At 44.7% G+C, this 22,947-nt stretch overlaps 1 protein-coding gene across 1 annotated transcript in view; it reads right to left on the bottom strand.

Annotated features, from left to right (window-relative positions):
• Positions 1 to 6: 6 nt before the first annotated feature.
• The window catches only part of chst8 (carbohydrate (N-acetylgalactosamine 4-0) sulfotransferase 8), a 152,679-nt gene continuing 129,738 nt past the window's right edge, over positions 7 to 22,947 (bottom strand). Inside the window, exons 3-4 of the mRNA XM_031848344.1 lie at positions 3,778 to 3,815; positions 7 to 2,449 (exon numbers count right to left, since the gene is read on the bottom strand). Of these exons, the coding sequence (XP_031704204.1) occupies positions 1,274 to 2,449; positions 3,778 to 3,815 (1,214 nt within the window). The 3' untranslated portion in view covers positions 7 to 1,273. The remainder of the gene's footprint in view (positions 2,450 to 3,777; positions 3,816 to 22,947) is intronic.

Below are 22,947 nucleotides of genomic sequence, written 5' to 3'. Positions count from 1 at the left end.
CCTATATGGTGGTTTAGAGTAGATGTGATACATACAGAATGTGGAGTTACTGACAGTGTGAGATTTGTACGTGATAGCTGTTCAGTAGGTGTTTAGTGAGATAGGGTGATAAGTGTGAACGCGCTCTTTTCTTTTTTTTAAAAGAAAGTCCAAATCATACATTTTTAGACGGTCATGAAACCAAGTCCAAACATCTGTTTCTGTGTTTTTTTAACCTTTGATTTTGACCATTTGCTTGCCAACGCTGTCTGACTCTATAAAGTGAATGATAAGAAAGTCTGTAACACCAATAGAAGGTTCTGTATCTGGATGTCCTGCATTTAACAACAGCCACCCAAGTAAAGTACCTCTACAGTGATGGGGGACCTACAGCACATGTATGTGTTAGACCAAAGCACAAAGCTATCCGACAAAAGTTAGAAGTACAAAAAATTGCTACAATAGGTGCACACAGCTTCTGAGCGGACAGCACTTGACACATTTTTAAAGATTTCTACTATTTATAGTGTTTCATCGTGTTACGATTCATGTTCAATAAAACCATTTACATTAAATATCTGTATTAGTATGCATTAATACATAGAGGTATACCGATGCCTGGACCACCTGTGAGTCAAATGGTCAATGAAAATATTTCAAATGAATCAATATTTAAATTGCAGCCAGTCCGAATGAACAAATTGCACGACACTGTGGTGATCATTACTCAGATCTTAATCTGAGGTGAACCAAAGCACCTATATTCATAAATGTTTTGGTATCATTATTCTAGAGGGCAGGTCATGGGGGCTACTAAATCACTTCTGACTTTAGGAATACGATTAGAAACTGTATTAAATTGCACCCATGTGGCGCCTATGTTGAATAAAACCATAAAATGCATTTCTAAATCCTATTTGACTCACAGTAAGGCATGATTTAAAGCCTGTTGAACAATAATAAACTTCTTTTTTTAAGAAGCACATTTATAATTTCAACCTCACCATGTGCTAGTAGTGAATAAATAACTTTGATTTTAGGACAATTTAGAGTATCTGATATATTTTTATCACATACAGTAGTTGTTTGAAAATGAAGATAATCTGGTAGAAATCTATGCATAAAAAAAGCAGCTTTTGTGGAATCAAGAAGACTGTTTAGTCTCTCCGATGTCTCTGCTTCGAGGCAAATCCATGTGAGCATGTGATTATAGCCTCTTTATGTCAAAATTTCTGTCATGGTAGTGATGCAGAAGTGGAATGTGAATTGTGTTTCAAGAGTTGATCGGAGTCGGTCAATATAAATCCTTGAAAGGCTTGGTGTAGTTAAACATCAGGTAGTCCGTGTAGTAGAAGTCATAGATTCGCTGTCTCTCCAGCGTGCTGACCTGTGAAAAGTATTTTTGTGTGATGTTCACGGAGGTTCTCTTGTCGGCCGGGTTCCTGTCTTTAAAACTGGGCAGCTTGACGTTGGGCGGAGCGCCAGTCAATCGCAGGAGAAAGTTGGACTCTTCCTCCATGTTCTCGAACTTTCCGATAAAGTTGTAGTCTATGAGACAAGGGTTGCAGAGCTGGTTCGTCTGGTCCCAGTGGATGTCCATTCCTACGGGCCGGTGGACATCCAGCAGGTACTGGACGAACTCCTTGAACGTGACCCCGTTGCCCGTCTTCAAGGCCTCTGGGGACGGGTTCGCCCTGTACTTGGAGATGATGGGTTTCCCGAACAGGTTGTGGTAGTAGTTGTTAGGATTCTCAAACTTGTCCCTGTAAGCCGACACCATTCTCTCCAAGGGCTCTCGGACAAACATGACTTTGGTGTAGGTCTCCAGACGGTGCATGATTCCCTTTCGGTCGAAGGTGTTAAGCTCCCTGAGATAGTGGCCCTCGTGGACTGTGTCATGTTGAATGCTCTGAGCGTTGGGGGCCAGGCCCGCCAGCACGATCAGGGTCCTCTTCCAGTTGGAGCAGCCCGCCTTGGGCACCTGGCAGTACAGCAACTTGTACTTGTCCTCCACGAAGAGGTTTCTCACGTGATGAGCCGTGATGGTCTTGGAGATGCTGCTTTTGTACTTGGCGCACATCTCCTTCATCAGTTGCCGGCGTGCTATCTGAAAGTCACCGAGCTTTTTCCAGCTGTCGGGGGTGAAGGAGCCAGAGGCAGCAGGGGAGACAACCGAGGAGGAGGACGTAGAAGAAGAAGAGGAATCACTATTGGTGGAGTGGTGGATTGGGGGACTTGTTTTCAGCAGTTTGCGTTGTCTTTTAGAGACATGGACGAGGTTTATGTCCTGCTCCCGAGACCCAGGGGAGGACGCCTGTCTGCTCTGCTCCCGGGACCCAGGGGTGGCCGTCTGTTTACTCGCCTCAAAGTGTGGGAACTGCATCGGAGGGATCGGGCTGGACAAGATGCCTTCGGTTCGGTCCTGATAATTGTCAGATTTGCCCCTCTCTCTGTCCTGCGTAGAAAGAGTCTGTATAACAAAGAACAAGAAGCAAGAACATAGGATTACTACTTGGTGGTGAATCTGGGCTGAATTACCAGAAGCAGCCACATTAAACCCCTCATACTGTCTTCAGTATTCACACATGCCACTTGATGGTGCTGTTTCACCACACCTCAAACAAAGGACTAACTTTGTTACAGGTAAATGTCACACACTTCCCAATGCCTTCCACGACCTATCAATAAACTGGTATGTAATACCAAATAAACGTCTTATAAACACCTAATGGGAAATGTAAATTTAAATCATCTACTGCCTGATTACCATCAGATGATGCCCAAGGCCATTATGCATTCTGACATTTTATTTCAATTAAACGCCGTAATGGCGTCATAAAGCCAATGGACTGGATGTATAATTTTAATTTTACAACAGACAAGGTGATGAAACCATCATGAATCTTGGCTCATCCCCCCCTCCTGACTTAAATGGCCATATTCTTTCCTCTGCAGGGACATCTGGAAGGGAAAGTGGGGGAGAGAAAAAAAGGAGGCGGAGGCTCCTCCCTGTCTGTTTTTAATGCGCAAGGCGAGCACGGAGCAGCAACCTAACACGCCAGACGTCACGTTTGTCGGAGGTTCGCGCCGATGCAGGTCTCATTGGTGCCGCCGATCACAGCAGAGATCAGACACAGCACTGCCAGCGCCGACATAGAAACCTAGTTCACGGATCGTCTCGGAGTCAAACACGATGTGGCTCTCTCTCCTCTTATCTCATCTGTCTGAACCTTGAAGCTATCCGTGACTTTGTAATGCTAATTTGTGGCAATTAAGGACACATTTCACCCTCTGCCGTTTTTGCTTGATTGAGTTTTGCTCGGGCACATCAGAACAATTCCGTTCTTGTGCAAATTACTGTCCAAAAACACAGGAGCTGGCTTCAAAATGCAAAATTTGCACGTCCACGTATGATGTTTTAAAAACCCTAATGGAAAAAATGTGCCTCCTATGAATCCGTTTGACTTGTGTGTTTATAAATGCTGGTTCGCCGTTCATCCGAAATGGATGCAAACTAACCAGAAAGGTGAATACAAGAAAGGAATCTTCTACTGTGGAAGAAGTAAGGTGTGATCACACTGTGAAGAACCGAGGCCTGATTCGACTGGGACCGTTTACTCTGTGAAGTCTGACTGGCTGAATGCACAGTGTGCGGTCAGCCTCTCTACACAGATACTATCAGACACGCTGAGAGGAACAAGGCTGACAACCCCCCCCCCCCCCCCTTTTTTTTTTTTTTTTTTAGCAGTAGATAACAGTTGGGATCTGTGTTTTGGGAGAAACGGAGTAAACACGTACCTCTCTGGACTGCCGTGGAGCGCTTCTAAGCTTCACACCTGGGGAGAGAGAGAGAAAAGAGACACGGAAATCAGTCTTTAAGTAAACATGTTTATTTTTTTCCCTGTCCTTGCATATGAGAGTTAGGCGCCTCCGACACATCAGAGGCTCCCAATAATTGAACGCTTCCTATCACTTAGCGGACTACTTTTGATCCCCAGCCGCTCTACTAGTCTAACTGAGGGACGACAGGTAGCTCTATCTGTGTAATGAGCTGCCACAGGCATGAAAAGTTGGTAAATGAGTTGCGCTCCCTGTAGCAAGCACTGAGGATGAGACAGGGGAAGAAAAAAAAAAACACAAGAAAGGGAGCGAGACAGAAAGAAACCAGCAAAGAGAACCAGAGTTGTAGTTTTGCAAAACCAGAGGAAAGACGGAGGGAAGAGGTCTGCTGAGTTTCTCGAGGACAGCAGGATAGTGATGGAGACGTACAGATTGGTTTTGTGGCAGCCTCGGGGACAGGTGGTACGTGCATTGGCAGATGTGCGGCAGCCGGACAGACGACGTGTTTAGCGGTCTGTCTCCAGCTGGACATCTCCTTTCCTAAGGTCCCCCCACCTTTCCCTCCTCTCCATCCTCCTGATATATAATCAGGCTGACAGCTCTGAGTGGGGCTGCATGGCTGCTGATCGGGGGGGGGGGGGGGGCAAGAGACGCAAGAGAAGACACCTCTGCTTGAGTGGCCTGTCACTTCCAATTTGAGGGTGGAAGTGATAGGAACCTGCGCGAGGGGGGATGGAGGTGGGGGCTGTAGATGCAGGCCACAACCTTTCCTAAGTGATGAGATCTGCAGAGCCCCATCTCGCACTTAAACACGCCTCGGTTGGGAGGGAATAAAACGCGTTACCCAGATGCAGTGTTGATTTAGAGTAGCATGCTCCGGAGAGCCCGGCGTTTGCCGCCTGGCTCAGCACGTCGAATCCTTTCCTCGTCTTCATTCTCCCTGAACGACACACCGGCGTAAGAAGCGGAGAAGGGAAAATACGAACAGGCGCGGGCCAAGGAGGCGGCGCGTGACATTTTGTAATCTTGTCTGGGTGCCGCTGTGCTTATTTGATCTCATACCCCTAATGAAAGCTCATGTAGGATGAGCATCTTTTGATATCGGTTTACAGCGTCGCAGGGGAAACTAAATTATTATTCATCCCAACACACACAGGTGCCATCGCCAGGGAAACGCGTCCACAACAGCAACGGCGTCCGCTGCTCTAAACTGATGGTACGGTACGAGCCCCCCCCCCCCCCCATGGCCATGACCGCCTCGTCAAGATACACGCTCGGTTATTGATCTCGAAAAGCCCATTGAGGTAGTAATTGAAATCTCCAACAGTTTAATTGGTTCCTTCTAGGAGGTGTTTCGTCTGACTGTTGTTACAGGTTTGTCACAGCTGTTGGTGTCATCATTTTCGCACTTCCTCATTCCATGTCGCACCTTCAGGCAGCATTTGAAACCCATTATTGTGCCAGTCTGCTGAACCACTGACAGAATTCAGGACTGGAAAGCATGTATTTCGTTAGATATTCGACATTTATTTCTAGCATTCGTTCTGCAAAGGTTTTGAGAAACAGGAAACAAGGTCAAATCGGCATTGAACTGAGCACATTGGACACTCGGTGGTCCCGTTCAGCAATTTGTTAGTTATTTTGAATCTGACATGTCTGCTCTTGATTTGATAAATCTCTGCTGAATCAACGCTCGCAAACATTGAGCGAATTCTGGCTCTGAAAATGCATCGCTCTCTCAAGTAGGGAGCCAAAATTACATTTCACGAGAGGAACATTTTTCCATGATAAGAGCACAACTGAAACAAGTAATATAACAATGTAAACTGAGTTTACAGGGGGGGATTTGTAAACATCATTTATCTCTGTAGTATCTATTTGGGCGAGGGTAATAGTTGCCGTTTGATTGCAATTTCACACTCAGTCAATTCCACTCAGTATAACTATGCTATTGATTTTTACTGCTGCACGGAGGTTTCTTCCTGTAAGATGCAGAATATTGGTCGGCGTGGTTCCACATAGAGATGTAGTTGATACGGAATAAACCCACGTCTTTACGGAAGCTCATTTTGTATATAATCTAATGGTGCGTAATCATGCTTCTTGCAAGGTGTAATTTGGAAGTTGGTTGAGAGGCATTAGAGGTTCATACTGTATATTGATGTGTGGTTACTGTATACTATATAGAGCTGCAACGATTAATCAGTTCGTTATCAACTATTAAATTAGTTGCCAAATATTTAGATACTCGTTTAAGCAGTTTGAGTAATTCTCTGATTCTAGCCTCTTTCAAAGGAATTCTTTACTCTATGATAATAAAAAAAGATATTTGAGGGTGTCATTTTATAGACTAATCTATTACTCGTCTATTAATCAAGAAAATAATTGACAATGAAAATAACTGTTAGGTGCAGCCCTCCATACTGTAGCATTCACACAAAAAAGGATTCTCTGCAGCACTAATGGAGCGGTTCAGGATAAATGCACCAAAGGGGGGAATTGGGTAATGGCAAGAAAACAGTTAACCAATAAAGCTGAAATTGTTTTCATCCCCAGACGCTTAATGTCAAACTCTGATGTCTTCTTTCAGACGCTCTAAAGGGATCTGGTAAACTCGTACGAAGATAAAACCCACTTCCCAAACCGTAGTTTCAAAGAGGGCCTCTGAACAGTTCCGCTCTGATTCTAAGGTACCTCACTGTCATTTTGCTGATGACTGAAGCCGATTTGAAAGCGCCCCCTGTTTGTCCTCCAAAGTAACCTCGATTGCCACCTCTCCCTCCGGGACGGAGCCTCTGAATATTCATGCAGACGACCCAGCGTCACCACAAGGAACCATGTAAGCAAGGGCCACATCATTAGCGGATCCATTATCATCCTTCCCTCTCAAAGACCCTCTCTGACAGAGAAACACATCAAACACCCTCTTCCCTGCCACCGCCGCCGAGGAGGAGCAAAGGACAAAAACAATGTGAAATAATGAGCTTATTAAGTGAAGGATTGTGGCCCTTGTGTTGTGGGGAGAACTCGTTAAATGCCTGGTTCTAACCGGAGACTGGGGGGGCCAGGAGGGGAGCCGAAAGCCAGACGAGGCGTGTCCTCCAGCCCAGGATTCAAACGAGTGCCGCACCGCCATAAAGCTTCCATCAGTCATTCAGCACACCGAGCCGCCGTGACCCCAACCAGCTGCACTCCCTTCTCTACCCAACAAAACCACCCACACCTGCACTCTGCGCACACGCTCCTCCTCCTCCACTTGACTCTGTGTGGGAATAGAACGCTCTGGCACGCCAGGGTGGTTTATCAGAGGAGAGAACAGAGGTATTAGGTTTTAAGCTCTGCCTCCATTGATGTTTGAACTTGTTGTGGAGATAAAACAACGATTCAGTCAGCGCTGGAATCCTCCAGGACTTGGCCGGAGAGAGCAGGTGCTGGGGGGAGGGAGGAGGAGGAGGAGGAGGCGATGGGGAAGGAATCGAGAATGAAGGGGTGCTCGCAGACGCTCTCTGAAGACCACACACGGGCGATCTGAAATCTGTGTGTATAATCATCTGAGGGCTGTGTTGTGTTTGAAGCTGTAAGGATTTCTTAAGTGTCCACAGCTCAAAGCACCGGTTTGGCCGAGAATGAATCAACGGCACATCTTAAATCTGAGCAATTACGATGTCCTGTGAATGAAAACAACAGACCAGGACACGGAGAAGCACGTCGTTCCCACTTGTTTCAGCAATAGGAACCATGGCGCCACACCAGAATCAATCGGTAGGATTTAGCATTAGAAGAGATTAATGCCTCCAGGCCTGTGCTCTAATTTGATTAATTGACTGCTGTCCAATCAAGAGCCCCAGGATTCAGTTCCACAGGGTCATGACTTCGGACCCAGGATCTGAGGAAGTAAGTCAATATTGGACAATTTTGCACATCACCATTTACGTCCAGTCCCCCTCGATGGAAGGGAACTACGTACAAGTGCTTACTTACTCAAGTACTGTACTTTTAGAATGTCTTAGGCATTTCATTACAGCAGGGGGATGACAGGAAATGAGATAGTGATATAACGGTCCAACATTGGGGTTCATGGTTGGCATCCTAACCCCAAAGCTACAGGTTACCCCACAATCTTTAGGTACTTGTACTTTACTTAAGTACTTTGTTTCGTGCTGGTTTGTAACTTTACTCCACTTAATTTCCCAAGGAACTAAAGTACTTTTTAACCCGGCTACATTCATCCGACAGTTATAATCACTACTTACATGGCATATTAACATTATGCATCAGAAACATATGATCATCTTATAAAACTACTCTGTATGTACATTTACTCAAATTAGCTCCACCTTGACCGAATACAAAATTTTAATGCTGCTGACATAATCGCATTGATATAGCTTCATAGTAACAATAACAAATATATTTAGAATATAATATTATGAGGGCTGTTTGGCCAGGTGCTGATATTTCTGGCAATTAAAACTTTTTGCTCCATTTCCTTTCACACAATAACCCTCATGACTTAATTAGTGAATTATCACACTTTCCGTCCAGCCTGCTGGACTATTGATTGACGGAGCACATGGCATCGAGCAAGCAACTGGTATCAGAAGACACGCCACCTACAAAGGTCGTAAAGCGTCACAGCTGAAATGTTTCCTTCTCAAGCCGGATCACAAAGCCAATTCATTGTTGCTGCGTGGTGTGTGGTGATACCTCGTGTATTCATTTGACATTCTGTTTCCGGCTCTGTGTCCTGTTGACACCTTATTAGTCTGTGTTGGTTTCAAGCACAGGGTGAAATTAATTACAGACTTCACGGAGTAAGTTTGATTCCTTTGGACTTTGTCAATGTGGCTTTAGTTGCTTGTGCTCATCAATAAAGGCCATAGATGATTGTGGTCCTTTTACATTGTAGGTAATGAAGCTACCCGTGGTGAAGTGGTGCCATGACTTGTATAGTACATTGATGCAGTGAAAGAGGGTGCGAATAGTTGACTGTTACTGTGTGAGGACGTGAGGTGTTACCAGAGGTGTGTATTAACCCATTTGCAGTTATTAGTGAAATCTATATATTACATTAGGGTCCACAACGCCATGCGTGTAGGCTCCCCCTCCACCTCTGTCCCCCACATAAGGTCAAATGTTGGGAAGACTAGTAAGTCGCCAGGGATCATTAGTTTGAATTCAAATGAAACTGAGCGCGCTACTTCCAAACGCTGGCCACGTTAAATCAATGTGCCCTCCATGCACCATAAATAACACATGCTTTTGGCTCGTAATTGTCTGTTGCTTAGCTCAGGCCAGGCATGCAAAGACTCTATCAACATCCAGTGAGATGAAATACTGGGCACTGTAGAAGACGGCTGGTGCATTAACAGGATTGCACTGTTTTCAGAGCACTCTTTCCTGCTCTGAGGCAGCGCAGCTGCTCGGCTCATGCATCGTCACTTTCATCATAACACCACTCCCGCGTATGAGTTTGTGTATTAGTTAAGGATGTTACCTTACGAAGCGGTGTGTATATTAACTGGATTAAATGTTTTAGTTATGATATAATTAAAAATATTGTTCTAAAGGCGATTTGCAGAAAAGATCTGCTATATCTCAGAAAGATTAAATGATGAAACTGAGGTAATGGGATTTTTTTTTCCCCCTTTAAATGGCCGTATAGTAATAAAAAAGGGAAACTGCATTTAATGATGGAGAGAAACCGCTTCCGTGAGGCAATAACGTAGGTGGCTGTGATAATCCGCCTCATATTTTAATTTGCTCCAATCTTGGGCTTCTTTTTCAAGTAGCAAATTCTTTCCTCCTGCTGGGAACGCCAGGCGCTGAACCCAGCAGGAGGGGAAATAATGAACTACACAGATAGGAAGTCAGGCTGAAGGGGGGTATCAAACGCGGCACTGATTACCGTCATGACAATTCATTTTGACAAGAATACATTCTCACAGCCGACGCTACCCTGGTACGTTCAAGGTTAGGAGATGCACAGACTTCCCACAGCAGATTTCCATGGAAACAGCGAGTCGGAGAGAGAGAGAGAGAAAGAGAGGGCGGGTGTGGTGGGAGTTGGCTTGTTTTGATACCACGTAGAGGACGGGGCCTGGCAGCTTGCATGAGGAGGGACGTGTAAACAAATGCTACCTGTCAGCTGCGAGCCCGGGGTTAAGTGAATTATCCCGGCCGAGACGAGGTGCAGGAGGCTTTAATTGGCACATATCTTATTCAGATGCTGCAGAACTCTTGACCTCGGCGAGTACACACTGCAGTGCTGCCCCGTGTGTGAATCACTCCCTCAGTCTTTGCCAGTGACAAGGGCAGGCCAGTGGGATCCCGAAAAAGTGCAAGCGGAGAGTTTGTAAAGTCGTTTTCTGGATAAAAGCCTGAAATTTTCTGCAGGCGGAGCTGCTGTATGCTGTCCTGGAATTTACAGGCACCGCTAGATAAACGGAGCCGCTGATGACATGAGGAGCGATGCACTTTCATGTATCCATAGACACACTGGGAAGAGAGGCGTGGTTCTGACCAACTTTTCGGGCAGCTGTGTGAACGAAGTAGGCAGTGAAATAGAAGACGTTTACTGTATTTATACTATAATCCCAAATCTGACCCTCCACAGGATTAATTGGGCCCAAAACCAAGTGGTTCTTTATTGGATATTAACACATCTAGCCACGTTTCAGGAATCTACTCAAGCTATATTAGCACTTCAGATGAGTCTCTCTCTTCATATATTTGTGTAACATGCACAAACATTTAGGCCAGTGCCCTCCTCAGAGTGATCATCCTAATGTTATTTTCTGAGAAATCATGCATTGTCCTTTTATTGTGGTGTGGCGGAGGGGCCTAAACACTACAATACCCATGAGCCTCGAGGTGCGAATCAGAGCAGTAGCAAATTGAAAACGCTTCGAAATTACAGTTGAACGCCGACCACAACCTCTTTAGCCTCCACTCACTGTTTGTGGTTTCACCTCACAGAATTACACAAGCTCAGTGATTGTACTCTGTTTCTTGTCAAAATGCACCCTGGGAGATGTAGTTTACATCTATACCTTACCCTACCATAGTTTTTTTTTTTTTATGTATGCAAGCTTGTACCTTTTACCTTTTTATCAAATAACCAAATATTTTCTCACTCAATTATTATTATTATTTTTGACTGTCTAATGATGATAGGGTAGAGGGTGTCGCACGCTGTACAGATCGTAAAGTCTCCTGAGGCAAATTTGTGATATTGGGCTGTATAATTAGAATTGACTCGAAGTGCAATCACTCCTGTAAGACCAAGACAGTCACAGTAACCACGCCAGCCTGCTCTTCATCGATTTCCGAGCTCCAAGTCAATTATTGTAGGTTTCAGCAACAGACCACTAAGGATTGACAACACTCTCGCCCCCTCCCAGTCATCAACACCAGCGCACACAGGGCCATGTCCTGACTGAAATGAAACACACAAATGACATCCAGTTGTCCCCCTGATTGCGCTGCCCACTCCTATCGATAGCAACTGTGACTGAGTGCTCCTCGCTCTACTGTGGCGTGCACACCGGCTGACTCCTTACACTGTTGGGCCGTGGACAGCTGCCGGTGCTGAAATGAGGGTCTGCGTTTAGAGTATTGGGTTTGCTAAAAGAGATGGAGACCGGAATTAGCTAAAACGGGTAGAAAAACTACATTTTTGTTATCCACCATATTTTGTCTTTGATTTGAAAGTGACCTCTCCGCTTTTACTTGAGCCGTTGTGCTTTCTTCTTCTTTTTTTACAAAGCCATTTAAGGCGTAGTGCACTGGCTTTGGGACATAATAAATTAGTTGCCCCCCCCCTCTAATTCTTTATTTCTTCGAGATCAAAGTCAACGGCAAATCTCCTTTTATTGTGACCTGTTGGTACACTGGCGTGCCGCGATCAGATGCTGCTCTGCATCTTCATTAAGCCACCGTGCTCCCCTGATCTCCTCCATTTGCTGTGAGAGTGGGAACTGGAATTGGCCCTGTCACTGTTTACCCGGGCCTCTCATTTGAGTTAGCTCCACGTCCACCTACACAGCCCCTTGTTTTCCCTGTCAGAGCACCGCCGTTTACAGCAGCGACTGATGAGTCCAGACATGTGAGTAAAGCACGGGGACCTCGTCTGAATACCAAAGCGTCGGCACTCTGAGCCGGTCTATCGCTACCCATATTCCTCTAATTCATGAAACGATAATAATTGTAAACAGCAATAATTGATACGGTTATTGTTTTTTTTCGGACACAGTCGTGTGAGGCTAGAAGTTTGGTACCGAACTGCTACTGAAAGGAGGAAGATGGAGTTTGTGTTAAGTGACGAAAGATGAAACCGAAATAAATCAAGCCTTTAGGGCGACTGTGTCTCACTGGTAGATCAGGGTCGTCCTTCAATCAGAAGATCGGCGGTTCGATCCCCGGCTCCGCTAGACCCCAAATTGCTTTTGGTGTAGGAATGGGTGTACATGTTGGATAGTCCTGATGGGCAGGTGGTACCTTGCATGGTCGCCCCTACCATTAGTGTGTGGATGGGAGAATGACATGTAGTGTTAAAGCAGGTTGAGTGGTCGGAAGACTAACGGCGCTATACAAGTACAGTCCATTTACCATTCAATAAAATATGGTGTTAATTTTATGAGAAAGCCGATGAGAATCTCTGCCGTTTTGACAAATCACTGAAGCATCCTGGCCTGTATTATCTGTTTGCTCACGGTGTATTTCAGTAGTTTCATTATGACGAGTCATATACTTTTAATAAAGAGACATACAGAATTCCGACACAGTACAAATTCTATCCACTGACAATTTTAACGAGTTTCGCAAGTTAACTGTCCTAAGAAGCAAACTGCCTTTTTAATTTGAGAAAAAAACCGAAACAATGGTGTTCTGGAGTTGTGAATGACATTCACCGTGATACTATTTTGGCAGCTAGCAGACACTTTGACAAACTGAACAACTGTCATCTCAGTGATAAGGAGCCGCAGCGTCTCCCCTGCGGTTTAGCAATGACTTTTTGGTTTGTGTGGTGTTTTTTTTTTTTTTAGTGGCTGCGCTCATTTAGAGAGAGTGAAATCACAAGGTTCCTTAATCCTGTATGAACAATCCTCTGAGATAACACACATAGAGCTTCTAAAAATGACATGCAACCCTCTAATCCAGCTCACACAAATAGATGATTGCGGTTGTGAAACGCTGACATGTAAATAGCTGAGATTGATGAGCTGTCATAAGCAAACGCATATTATCGGCGTTTCACATTTCCCAGTTTCTACTTCCTCCAGTCCTGTCCTTGCCTCCTCTCCTCGCGTCTTAGTCCCACCCATGGGAGACGCAAGCTGTGTATATATAACTTATATCTAAAATATAAACATTAGTAGTGAAGCACAACAAATGTCTGTGAGGAAAGCACTATACAAATAAAGTGATGTATTTATATATACAGTTGTGTGGAAAAGTGTTTGCCCCATTCCTGATTTCTTATTTTTTTGTTTGTCACTTAAATGTTTCAGATCATCAAACAAATTTAAATATTAGACAAAGATAACACAAGTAAACACAAAATGCAGTTTTTAAATGAAGGTTTTCATTATTAAGGGGGAAAAAAAATCCAAACCTACATGGCCCTGTGTGGGGAAAAAAAAATAAGAAATCAGCAAGGGGGCAAACACTTTTTGTATATATGACTGACTGACTCATTCAACACTCATTCCTATCTGTCACTACAAAGTATTATTTTCCTTCTCTTGGTATCACATTTGCAGACTACCTAGTGGGCAATTGCATACTATATGACAACATGAAATACAGCAAATTAGTGCTGAATGCAAGAGAATGTTCTGGTTGATATAATAATTTGACGTTAGCGGCTGCTTGCACTTGTAAACATGTCACGATTATAGCACCTGAATTGGATGCAGCCTACATTCAAGATAAAGACATCAGTGGTATCAAGGTCAAATGTCACTTAGGAATGCGTTTAGAACATTTCCTTCTGAGGCGCTACACAGAAGGTGAATGCAGAAAGTTCGACCACGCATTTGATCATCTTGAATAACTGAAATTTATGAGTCCTGCTCCGGCCATGCTCACGAGATTATTCCAGATGTGTGTCATGCTACTCTTACTCGACACGGATGTCGAAAAGAGGATACACCGGTGTATCCTCGCTTAAAGCTCTTTCGGCAAGCCTTCCTCGCTCTGCGAGACGCATTTTAAGGAATTGGGACTTCCTTTATGACGGAGCCCTGAGATCCTTTTCCGGGTCCCATGCCGGAGAAGGCGAGGAGGCACAAAAATCGAGAAACGAGAAGAGCCCCGTGAGTTGGGAAGAGCCGGACCTACTCTCCTGCGAGCATCCTTATTTGTCTTGTCAGTGAGTGGCCCTGACGTCGTGCATTCTTAACATGCCTGCTAGCTCACCTCTGGGCTCCAACCCTCCGCAGAAACAGGACCATTCCAGGCCTGCACATCAACTCCTTATTAGCCGTAAGCACTTTCCTGTTTTCCTCTCGCTCGCCTCCGGTCTCACCTCTGTTTTCCCCTGCAATCCCCTTATTATCATCACCCCACCCACTCCAGATGACGGTTCTTTTATCCCATCCTCCCCTAAGTGTCTTATCTCTTCTCTCCCTTCCACTCTGCCCCACTCTCCTGCCCATCACCTCTGGCCTCCAGTTTCCAAACAATAATTTCCGCTCGCCTTGTGAGTGTGCACTCTGCGCCGCTCCCCAGCTCCCTTCTGGATAACCAGCAGAACAATAAAAATAGCACATAACAGTAAACACTGCAACACACCTACAACAATCTGTGCCATTACAACTCCTGTGACTGCGGCAGGTGTCTTCAGCTCTGCTAACAACGCTAGAAATATAAAATGAAAATATAAATCTGTAAAAGTTTCCTTCTCAGACACTTTTGTTATTTGACTTTACAGAAGCCTCTCATCCCACAGTGCTCTGTGTGGTTGGGCTCTGACAGGCAGTGAAGTGTGTGAGAACGTCTGAACACAGCAGCACTTACTCAACCCCTCTACAGCTCTGTGCTAATGAGAGGTGTGTGTGTGTGTGTGTGTGTTTGATTTCTGCAAAGGGCTGCCGCATTGACTGACACTCCCTTATGCCTGAAATAACTCGTACACATGTCAGGTGGCTGTTGCCCCAAGGTCCCTAGAGCTGAGGTGTCATTTTAGAAACAGTTTTGTTTCTGCTGAAGCGTATACGCTGCTGACTGCCAGCCCGTTCCTCTGCTTATTGTGGGAAAAAAAACATCAACCTGACAATACTGACTATTAATATGACCAGAAATATTTGAAATCTGCTGCAAAATTTTCCAATCTCGCACGTTTTCTGCCCCCCCCCCCCCCAAGACGTTTTGCACTCTGATTTGCTTTGCCTGTCAATGGAACCAATTTTAGCAGCCACATGCTGCTTATTTGGGAAGCATGAATTCATTTTGCAACCCTTTTCTTTCTTTTGTCCTATGTGAAACACCTGGTCAGGTATTCGTAAAATACAGTCTTGCCTAGAAAATCATGTGAAAACCATCCTAGGCTAAAAAGTCTTCGATCCCACAGTTCTCCTCTAGTCTCACCGGGTCTGTCTGATTACCTGACTCCAGCATTTAAAGTGCTCATTGAGCCCCGAGCCCTCCCTCGTTCTGCTATCTCGGACTCCTTTCTTCTCCCTGTCAGGGAAAATGCCAGAGAGGTGCAGCGAGAGCCATGCTCCGCTCCCAGCGCTGGTAATTTGACAGCGAGCAGAGAAGGTGCAGAATAATTGGAATAGCATTTACGTGTCAATGTGACACCGACGTGGAGAACATTTAACGCATCCGATTGGAATGGGAGGGGGGGGGAAGTAAAAAAAAGAACAATGCAAGTCAGATTCCCGGAATAGATTTCACTAGTTGTCTAGCCAAAGAAGTAGTGGGTTAATCAGACAAACTAGACATCTGGCCTTTTTTGTCAGAGCTGTTTGTTTCTGAGGCTCCGGGAGAGCAGACCGGAGCAATGCAAACGATGAGTTCGGCCAAACCGCGGACTTGTGAACAACAAGCCAGTGCTGGCCAGAGCTGGAAGCTCGCTGATGGTGCCCAACTTGGCGGGGCAGACGCATCCAAAAGACAATGGGATGATATGACTGGCGGCTTTCACACTGATATTTTTTCAGAGGGCCAATCTTGTTATCAGCCGATGCAAGAAGTGAAACGGCGAGTTTTCATTGCCTGTCAAAACGGCACTAACCAAAATCCCAAAGCAGTAATGTGTCATGACCAGCGGGTTTCACAGAACTTTCTGATTGCTTCCTTTGACAGAGCAGACTCGCAGCTTCTAAAGTAAAACAACAAAAACATTGCATACATTTCAGCAGCACTGGAGCCTTCGTACAACTTGATCAATAGAGGCTGCCGATGAGACGCTGAGACGTATTCATACAGCAGAGCTTGCGTGTCGCGATAGACTGTATATAAGAAGTGGACGTAGTCGTCGTGATGTCACCCATTGGTTTGTGGACTGCAGTGTTGTGACCTTGAGTTTGGCATTTTTCCCATTGCCATCTTGGCTTTTTGCAACCAGGGAACAGAAGTTACCATATTTGGACTGCGGATGGGGGACGTAGAGGCACCCTGTCAATCAAAAGGTAGCCGCGCCCTATAACATACTCTGCTTTATGGTCTATTTTACTCTAAGTGGACCATCATTTGTTAAATGAACATCATGCTGTATTGCAGAAGACTTGAAACTAGCGATTGAGACCATAAACTCATGTTTACAATGTTTACTGAGGTAATAAATCAAGAGAGAAGTAGGGTCATTTTCTCACAGACGTCTATACAATCAGACTTCTTTTTGAAACCGGAACAGTCGCCCCTTGATGGCCATTAGGACACTTCCACATTGACTTCACTTGTCGGATCCGGAGGTTGCCGCCTGGTGTCGACCAAAGAGAGGTTTACAATGAGAGAAGAATGCTCAAGTAATCATCTAGACAATGCACAACTGCTGTTTTAAAGCCTCTTTGTGGTGCCAGGAGAGCCAGCGATGACGCGTTTCTGTCCCTCTCGTTCTGCTCTCATGCCGGCTGCTCCTGCCAGTCTTACAATAAGAGGGACAGCGCAGAGTAATGAGCAGGATTACCAAGGGAGACCGGCAGGAATAGTACGGTATCAAAGGGAATCCAGTCAGCGAGGGATATTCAGACAGCACTCCCTTTCTTTTATTCATTGCCTGCGTGCCCGGAGTGACTCAGCTCACTCTCCTGCTGTCAAACCTTGTCATTATCCATCAGTGTGTTTCTGCCTCGTCAGGGACCGCCCACCGCTGCTGCCCCGGTGTGCGCGCATATAGCGTACAGGTGCGTGCGTATGTTTGCTTGTGCTCACTCTTGGAGTACACACTTGAGTTAAGTGTTTGCCCTGCAGGCTCCTGATAGCGGGCAGATTGTCTGCCATGATTGCTGTAGCCGTGGTAATGCCTTGTTAAGCACTGAGTTTGATAAGCAGTAACAAAGCCTCCATTAAGACCATTCAAGCTGATAAAAAGATAGATCACTTACTGGGCTCCGGGAGCATGGCATTGCACGTTTTTTATACCTGGCAGTAAGTAACTTGTAATTTTATTGCAGAATGGAAACTTATTATTTCCTTGTCCTTCTTCTGAACCCAAAAGAGCAATGCTTTATTTTATGGGTCTGTAATTTCCTCATAATGTTACTACATATTCTCGGATGTTCCCCATAAAGTACCACGTAATTAGGTAGTATTTGTATAGGAAGAACTTTAATCCCAAGAAAATATTCATTAATGCTTTCCTATAGACAAATGTCACAGTTTTGAAAGTCCAGTTAAGCTATTGTCCACTCACAAAAAAAAATAAATAATAAATTTCCTCAATGATGAAATTATTCAAAAATCATAAGCGTGACATTTTTTGAGGAAGTCATTTTGGGCTTTAAGAAACACTGACCATGTTCTGCCATTTTATAGACTAAAAACTAATCGATTAATCGAGAAAATAATCAGCAGATTAATCGACAGTGAAAATATCTATTAGTTGCAGCGATAGTTTAACACCATGAGTGTTTTATATTGAGATGAAAGTCCAACAAATGAGGTTGTGTTCTAAATCGAATGCGTACTTAATACCTAATCAGTATGTACTACATACTTCCTAGTAAATTAACAGTGAAGTATGCCATTGCCAGCAGACTTTCCGCACTAAAGTATTCTCAAGCAGCACATCTTCTCTGCATGACATGACCGTATCGATCGTAATGTTACCGGTCCGAGCTACCGTTGAACCAATAAAAATGTTTATTTCAAATTGCAAATCAACTTTTCAACTCAATTGAATATTTTCCAGCTCCAGCGCCTTTCCTCCTAACTGTACCTCAACGTCACTCCCCTTCATTCGTAATGATTTCATCCAGTGGTTCATTACTTAAATGTCTGCCTTGAAGTCCACCGTTGGACAGTCTGAAGAGCCGCAATGTATTTTTAAGTTGGTTGAGTACGTCCAGTAAGCTAACGCTGCATACTAGTCTAGTACGCACCCGGACATTTCTCATGTGCACAAAATCCACATACTATGCAGCGCGAACGCACTACATACTCAATTTTACATCATACTTTGTATAAATAGTATGTCACTTTTTAACTTTTTTTATTTCCTTTAACAAGTTCAGTGTCATCCAATGAGAGGCTCTTTCACAACAAGATGTATTCATTAACAAATACTTGTAGTCTCTCTTTATTTGCAGGTAGTGAATGCGTAAAACTTTTTTCATGACACCTTGCTTGCCAAGGTCTTTCTGAATTTGCCAAGCAGCACTTCTTTCACCAAAAAAAACTTTTACAAGGAGGCTATGCACCTTGACATTTCTGCAAGGCCAGTTTGTTGAAATGGCTCCGATTCGGTGCGATCGAAAGCGCACGTCGTTTAAAAAAAGAATGCAATTTCAGATGCTGAGAAAACTGCGATTCATCGAGAAAACCCACCCACGAGAATTGCAAGAACACTAGTGCTCATTTATAACTCCATACCTTTCTGGTGGTGTGCATGTGCATGTGATAAGGCTAAGGAGGCTGGGCTTTAGGCGGTGCTCCTCTTTTCTCTCCGTTCAGCTGTGTTCCCCCGGGGAGGGCATGCAACGGGCCAGAACTGCCGAGCTGGTAGAGATCCAGATAAGACGGACAGACAGAGAGAAGGGGATGTGGGCATCGAGGCGTGTGTGTGTGTGTGTGTGAGTGTGAGAACGAGGGTGGAAGAGCAAACGTATATCTTGTCAGAGAAGGAAAAAAAGAAGAGGGAAAGAAAGGAAGAAAGCAAAGCTCTGAAAAATACATTGAGGGAGAGAAGAGAGACAGATGTGATGGAAAGGAACCAAAAAAAGAAGAAAAACAGGACTTTCTGACTGCTGTGTCCACCTGAGGGAAAAGTCCTGTGGGGATGTGATTACTTCTTTCAGTCACAACTCCTATAAAGGATTACGATTTAAACTGGGCAATTGACCCTTCTCTAAATCCCACCCTTGAACGAAGGCTGGCCATTCGTAGCGTAGCTTCGTAGCTACTTTCTGATGAACCTATGAGTTCATCTGATTTCGAGCAGACCCGCTGGCACAATTGACCGTCATTAACAATAACTATGTCGCAATAGCCAATGTTCTCGCTCATGGTCTCGCTAAAATCTGTAGGTCACATTGAGGCGTCAGTGTAAAATCGTTTCATAAGTCAAAGGTTCCTCACAGTAACTTTAATGAGAGTGACACGAGATGGAAGCACAAAGAGTTTGGGGTCGATGTTTTGAATATGAAACAGCTTTCCCTTTTTGTTTTATTGTTTGCAAATCGCTCATCCACAGACTACGTGGAGTGAGATTAACGTCTCAAGATCAGCAGAGACCAAAGGTAAAAATTAAGCACAAAAGAATCTGAATGGCAAATGATTGTAGCACTTGTTATCCAGTTACTTCAAGTGGAAGAGAGAGAAGTGGCTGCTCTCAGTTCGCACATGTAACAATACAACAGTGGGTCTCAAACGCCATCCTCCAAGCCTGAGTCATTCATATGCTTTTAGTGTAGTCTTTGTAAGATTTTTTTACCCCCTAACTACAAAAAAATTCTCTTGAATATCTCATACAATATTAAATGTGACAATTAACTGTAATTCATGATCCAATGTTAAATACTGTTTATTTTGCTGCAGTAGTAGTGGTGACGGAGTGTTGCTTTAACTGTGGTAAATAGATCAGGTGTAGCTAAACTGTATTTTCTGCTCAAAATATTGTATACATGCAAAAATTATCAAGTGCTGCATTTTCCTTCCTTTGCACTTCCTTGAAAAAATATTATTTAATCTTCGGAAAAAACAAAGAGAGCAGCAGACAGAAGGGTCTACAATTTGCGTTTTAAAGGACAAATCCAGCATATCAAACCGATTCAGCACTTCAACAGATTAAAAATATACTGTTCCTGGCAGGTCTCTATTCACTGCTACAATCATTCAAAAGAAAAAGCATGTGTAGACATTCAGTATACTATCAGTAGCTGGCGTAGCATAGACGTGTTCATGCTAGTTAGGGTTGTGCTAACGTACTCTGCTAATGTTAGCTCCACCGGTTTTTAGGCAGAAACGTAATGTTTTGGAAACGTAGATCTCTATGATTAGCCAGTCTACGTCAGAGGGGCGGGACTTATCGAAGGGTCAGTTGTACGGGGAGAAAACTCACTGTCCTGTGCCGTTTTGTTATCGTCCATCTATGTTGAGGCAGGTGGAGGTTCAGCAAAGAAAGAGAAATTGCTGCACAAAATATCTCTCCATGAGACACAACAGTGTACTGTTTTGAGGATGGAGTTTTCTTTCACTTCCCAGCAGCTTTAGAGAAGCTTATTTGCTGGTGAACAGAGGAGGACGGCAGCTCTGCTGGCAGCCGAGCTTCACTTTGCATTACTGTGTGTTGCAGAAAGTGTACACTTCAGCTCCACACCCAGTCATCTTGGGTTAAAACTGTGTAGCTTTCCTCAGCGCCGTCATTGTGCCTGCTGGCTGTTTGATGTTGCTGACCTAAAACTTTAAGCTTGTTCTATCATCGCACCGCACAACATCAGTGGAATGTCTGCAATGAAAAAGTGAAAGTAGCTGTTCTTACCCCTCCGCTGTGGCTGCTTGCTTTTTTCATACAGTCTTGTTGTCTTGTTTTTGTACCGTCTTGTTTTGTTGTGCGTTGCAGAACTTGGCCGGTTTTTTACCCTCAGCGGGTTCGACGGACTGACAGCTCTGATGTTGCATGAAAAGCGGGTTCAACTGATGAGGGGCTCCGGCCGAGCGGGAGTTTGGCCGACGGTGCGTTGCAGAGCGCCCGGCTCTCCGGGAGAGCCGTGTTATTGAATCGGGCTCACTTTGAACTCAGCGCCTTGCTCAGCGGCCAACAATGGGCTCCTAACAAGTGTACCAGTCCTTCAGTTTCTGTGATACGTCAACAGCCAAGAACAGAAACCCTTGGTGGGCCATACGTGGGGCGTTGGGTGTAAACACCAAAAGAACAACAACAAAGAGACGAGATGGAAATATATGAAGAACAGAGCAAAGAGAGGAGGGGGGGCAGCGGGGGGAATGACACCAAGGGGTGCAGTGGGAGAAACAGATAATAAGAAAGAGGAGAAACAAGAAACAGAATACCAGTGGAGCGCAACAGAGCAGTATGTGACCCAAATATGACAATGCAATAAAAACAAGAAGAGAAGTGGGTAGACTTGAGACGCCCTCTGCAGCCCCTCACTATAATTATTCATCATCAGTCATTCAGGTATGGAATGCCTGCTAACCACATGCTTATCTGGTATCAGTCACATCTGTTATTTGACTGCGCATCCCGATGCTTATGCTTCATCCTCCTCTCATATTTTTACATTTAGAGAATACATCAGCTTCCAAGTATTTACCGGGAACACAGCTGTGATCTTGTAACCTCGTCTCCTAGAAACTCAATTTACAAACTACTAATTTGCAACAGCAAATAGACTTTGAGAGAAATTGTAAATTACATTTTTTTGTTGGCCCTTTTACTAACTTTAAGTGTTTCACTAATCCAACCACAATCGGGAGGACCAGCAAACTTGTCTTTATCTGCCCACCATTCATCTTTACCACTGCCTGACAACGTCTCTGCAGGGATGTAGCAACTCCAAACCACCTCCATCAAAATGCATTTGGAAAAGCCAAATAGTAAAATATGAATGTAAATGTCGGTTCCTAGTGTGGCATATAACATCCTAAACAATAATGGTAGGTGAGTGTCGAGGTGCTCATTTCTAGCCCCAATTTGCTGCCATTCTCGGTTGCTGTTAGCGCTCTTTTTTTGTTTTTCTTTTCATGAATTCCCCTGGTGTTTGATCTGCACAAATAACACGTCTTCAAAACTTCACTCCGGTTCCACGGTCCTTTATCACACTTCGCCTTGGCTCTGTGATTACCTTTGCTGTCGGTTCAGCGGCGGATCAGCTCGGTCCCCCCATTCTACCTCTGTACCTTTTTTAATGCAGAATAATGGTGCGACAGAAAGCTGTGTAAAAGGTGTTTCTGTGAGACGAAACAAACTGCCGGTATTGAACATCAGAATCCACTCCGTGCCTGTGCATCGGGAAGCATCTTCTTGCACTACTTAAGCCATTAATCTGTCTCGAGCATCAGCCTATAATAGCGAGCTGTCCATGGCGGCCTTAAGTGAACAACAGAGTGAGCGTGACATCATGCTACCAGGAAGATGAGCTGTCAGACAGGTGATCGACAGACTCGCCGGGGACTCGCAGCCGCTGAAAGCCGAAAAAGCAAACCGCCGATCGCTCCCCGATTTAGAGAGAGGAGGGAGTAAACAGCCTCGCTAGCCGCCCTAATGATGGCAGCCCGCAAAACCCACATACCAGGACAGATCAGCCTCGCATCATGTCAGCGCAGCATTATTAATGACAGACACTTAAAATCTTATTACAGCCTCGGCTTGTGGGCACGCCAGGCGGCCCTGGGGCTCAGCCTGGCGGGGATTGGCCAGGTAATGAATAAATGACACGCTCAACCGTTCCACCAAAATAATATTGCGCTACATTAATGCCAGGAAGGAAAGGAAGGGAG

Source organism: Anarrhichthys ocellatus, unplaced genomic scaffold (genome assembly GCF_004355925.1).
Source record: "Anarrhichthys ocellatus isolate YVR2014 unplaced genomic scaffold, GSC_Weel_1.0 scaffold8, whole genome shotgun sequence".
Lineage (NCBI taxonomy): Eukaryota > Metazoa > Chordata > Actinopteri > Perciformes > Anarhichadidae > Anarrhichthys > Anarrhichthys ocellatus.
The sequence above is the reverse complement of the archived record's forward strand: the minus strand, read 5'-3'. Positions and strand labels throughout refer to the sequence as shown.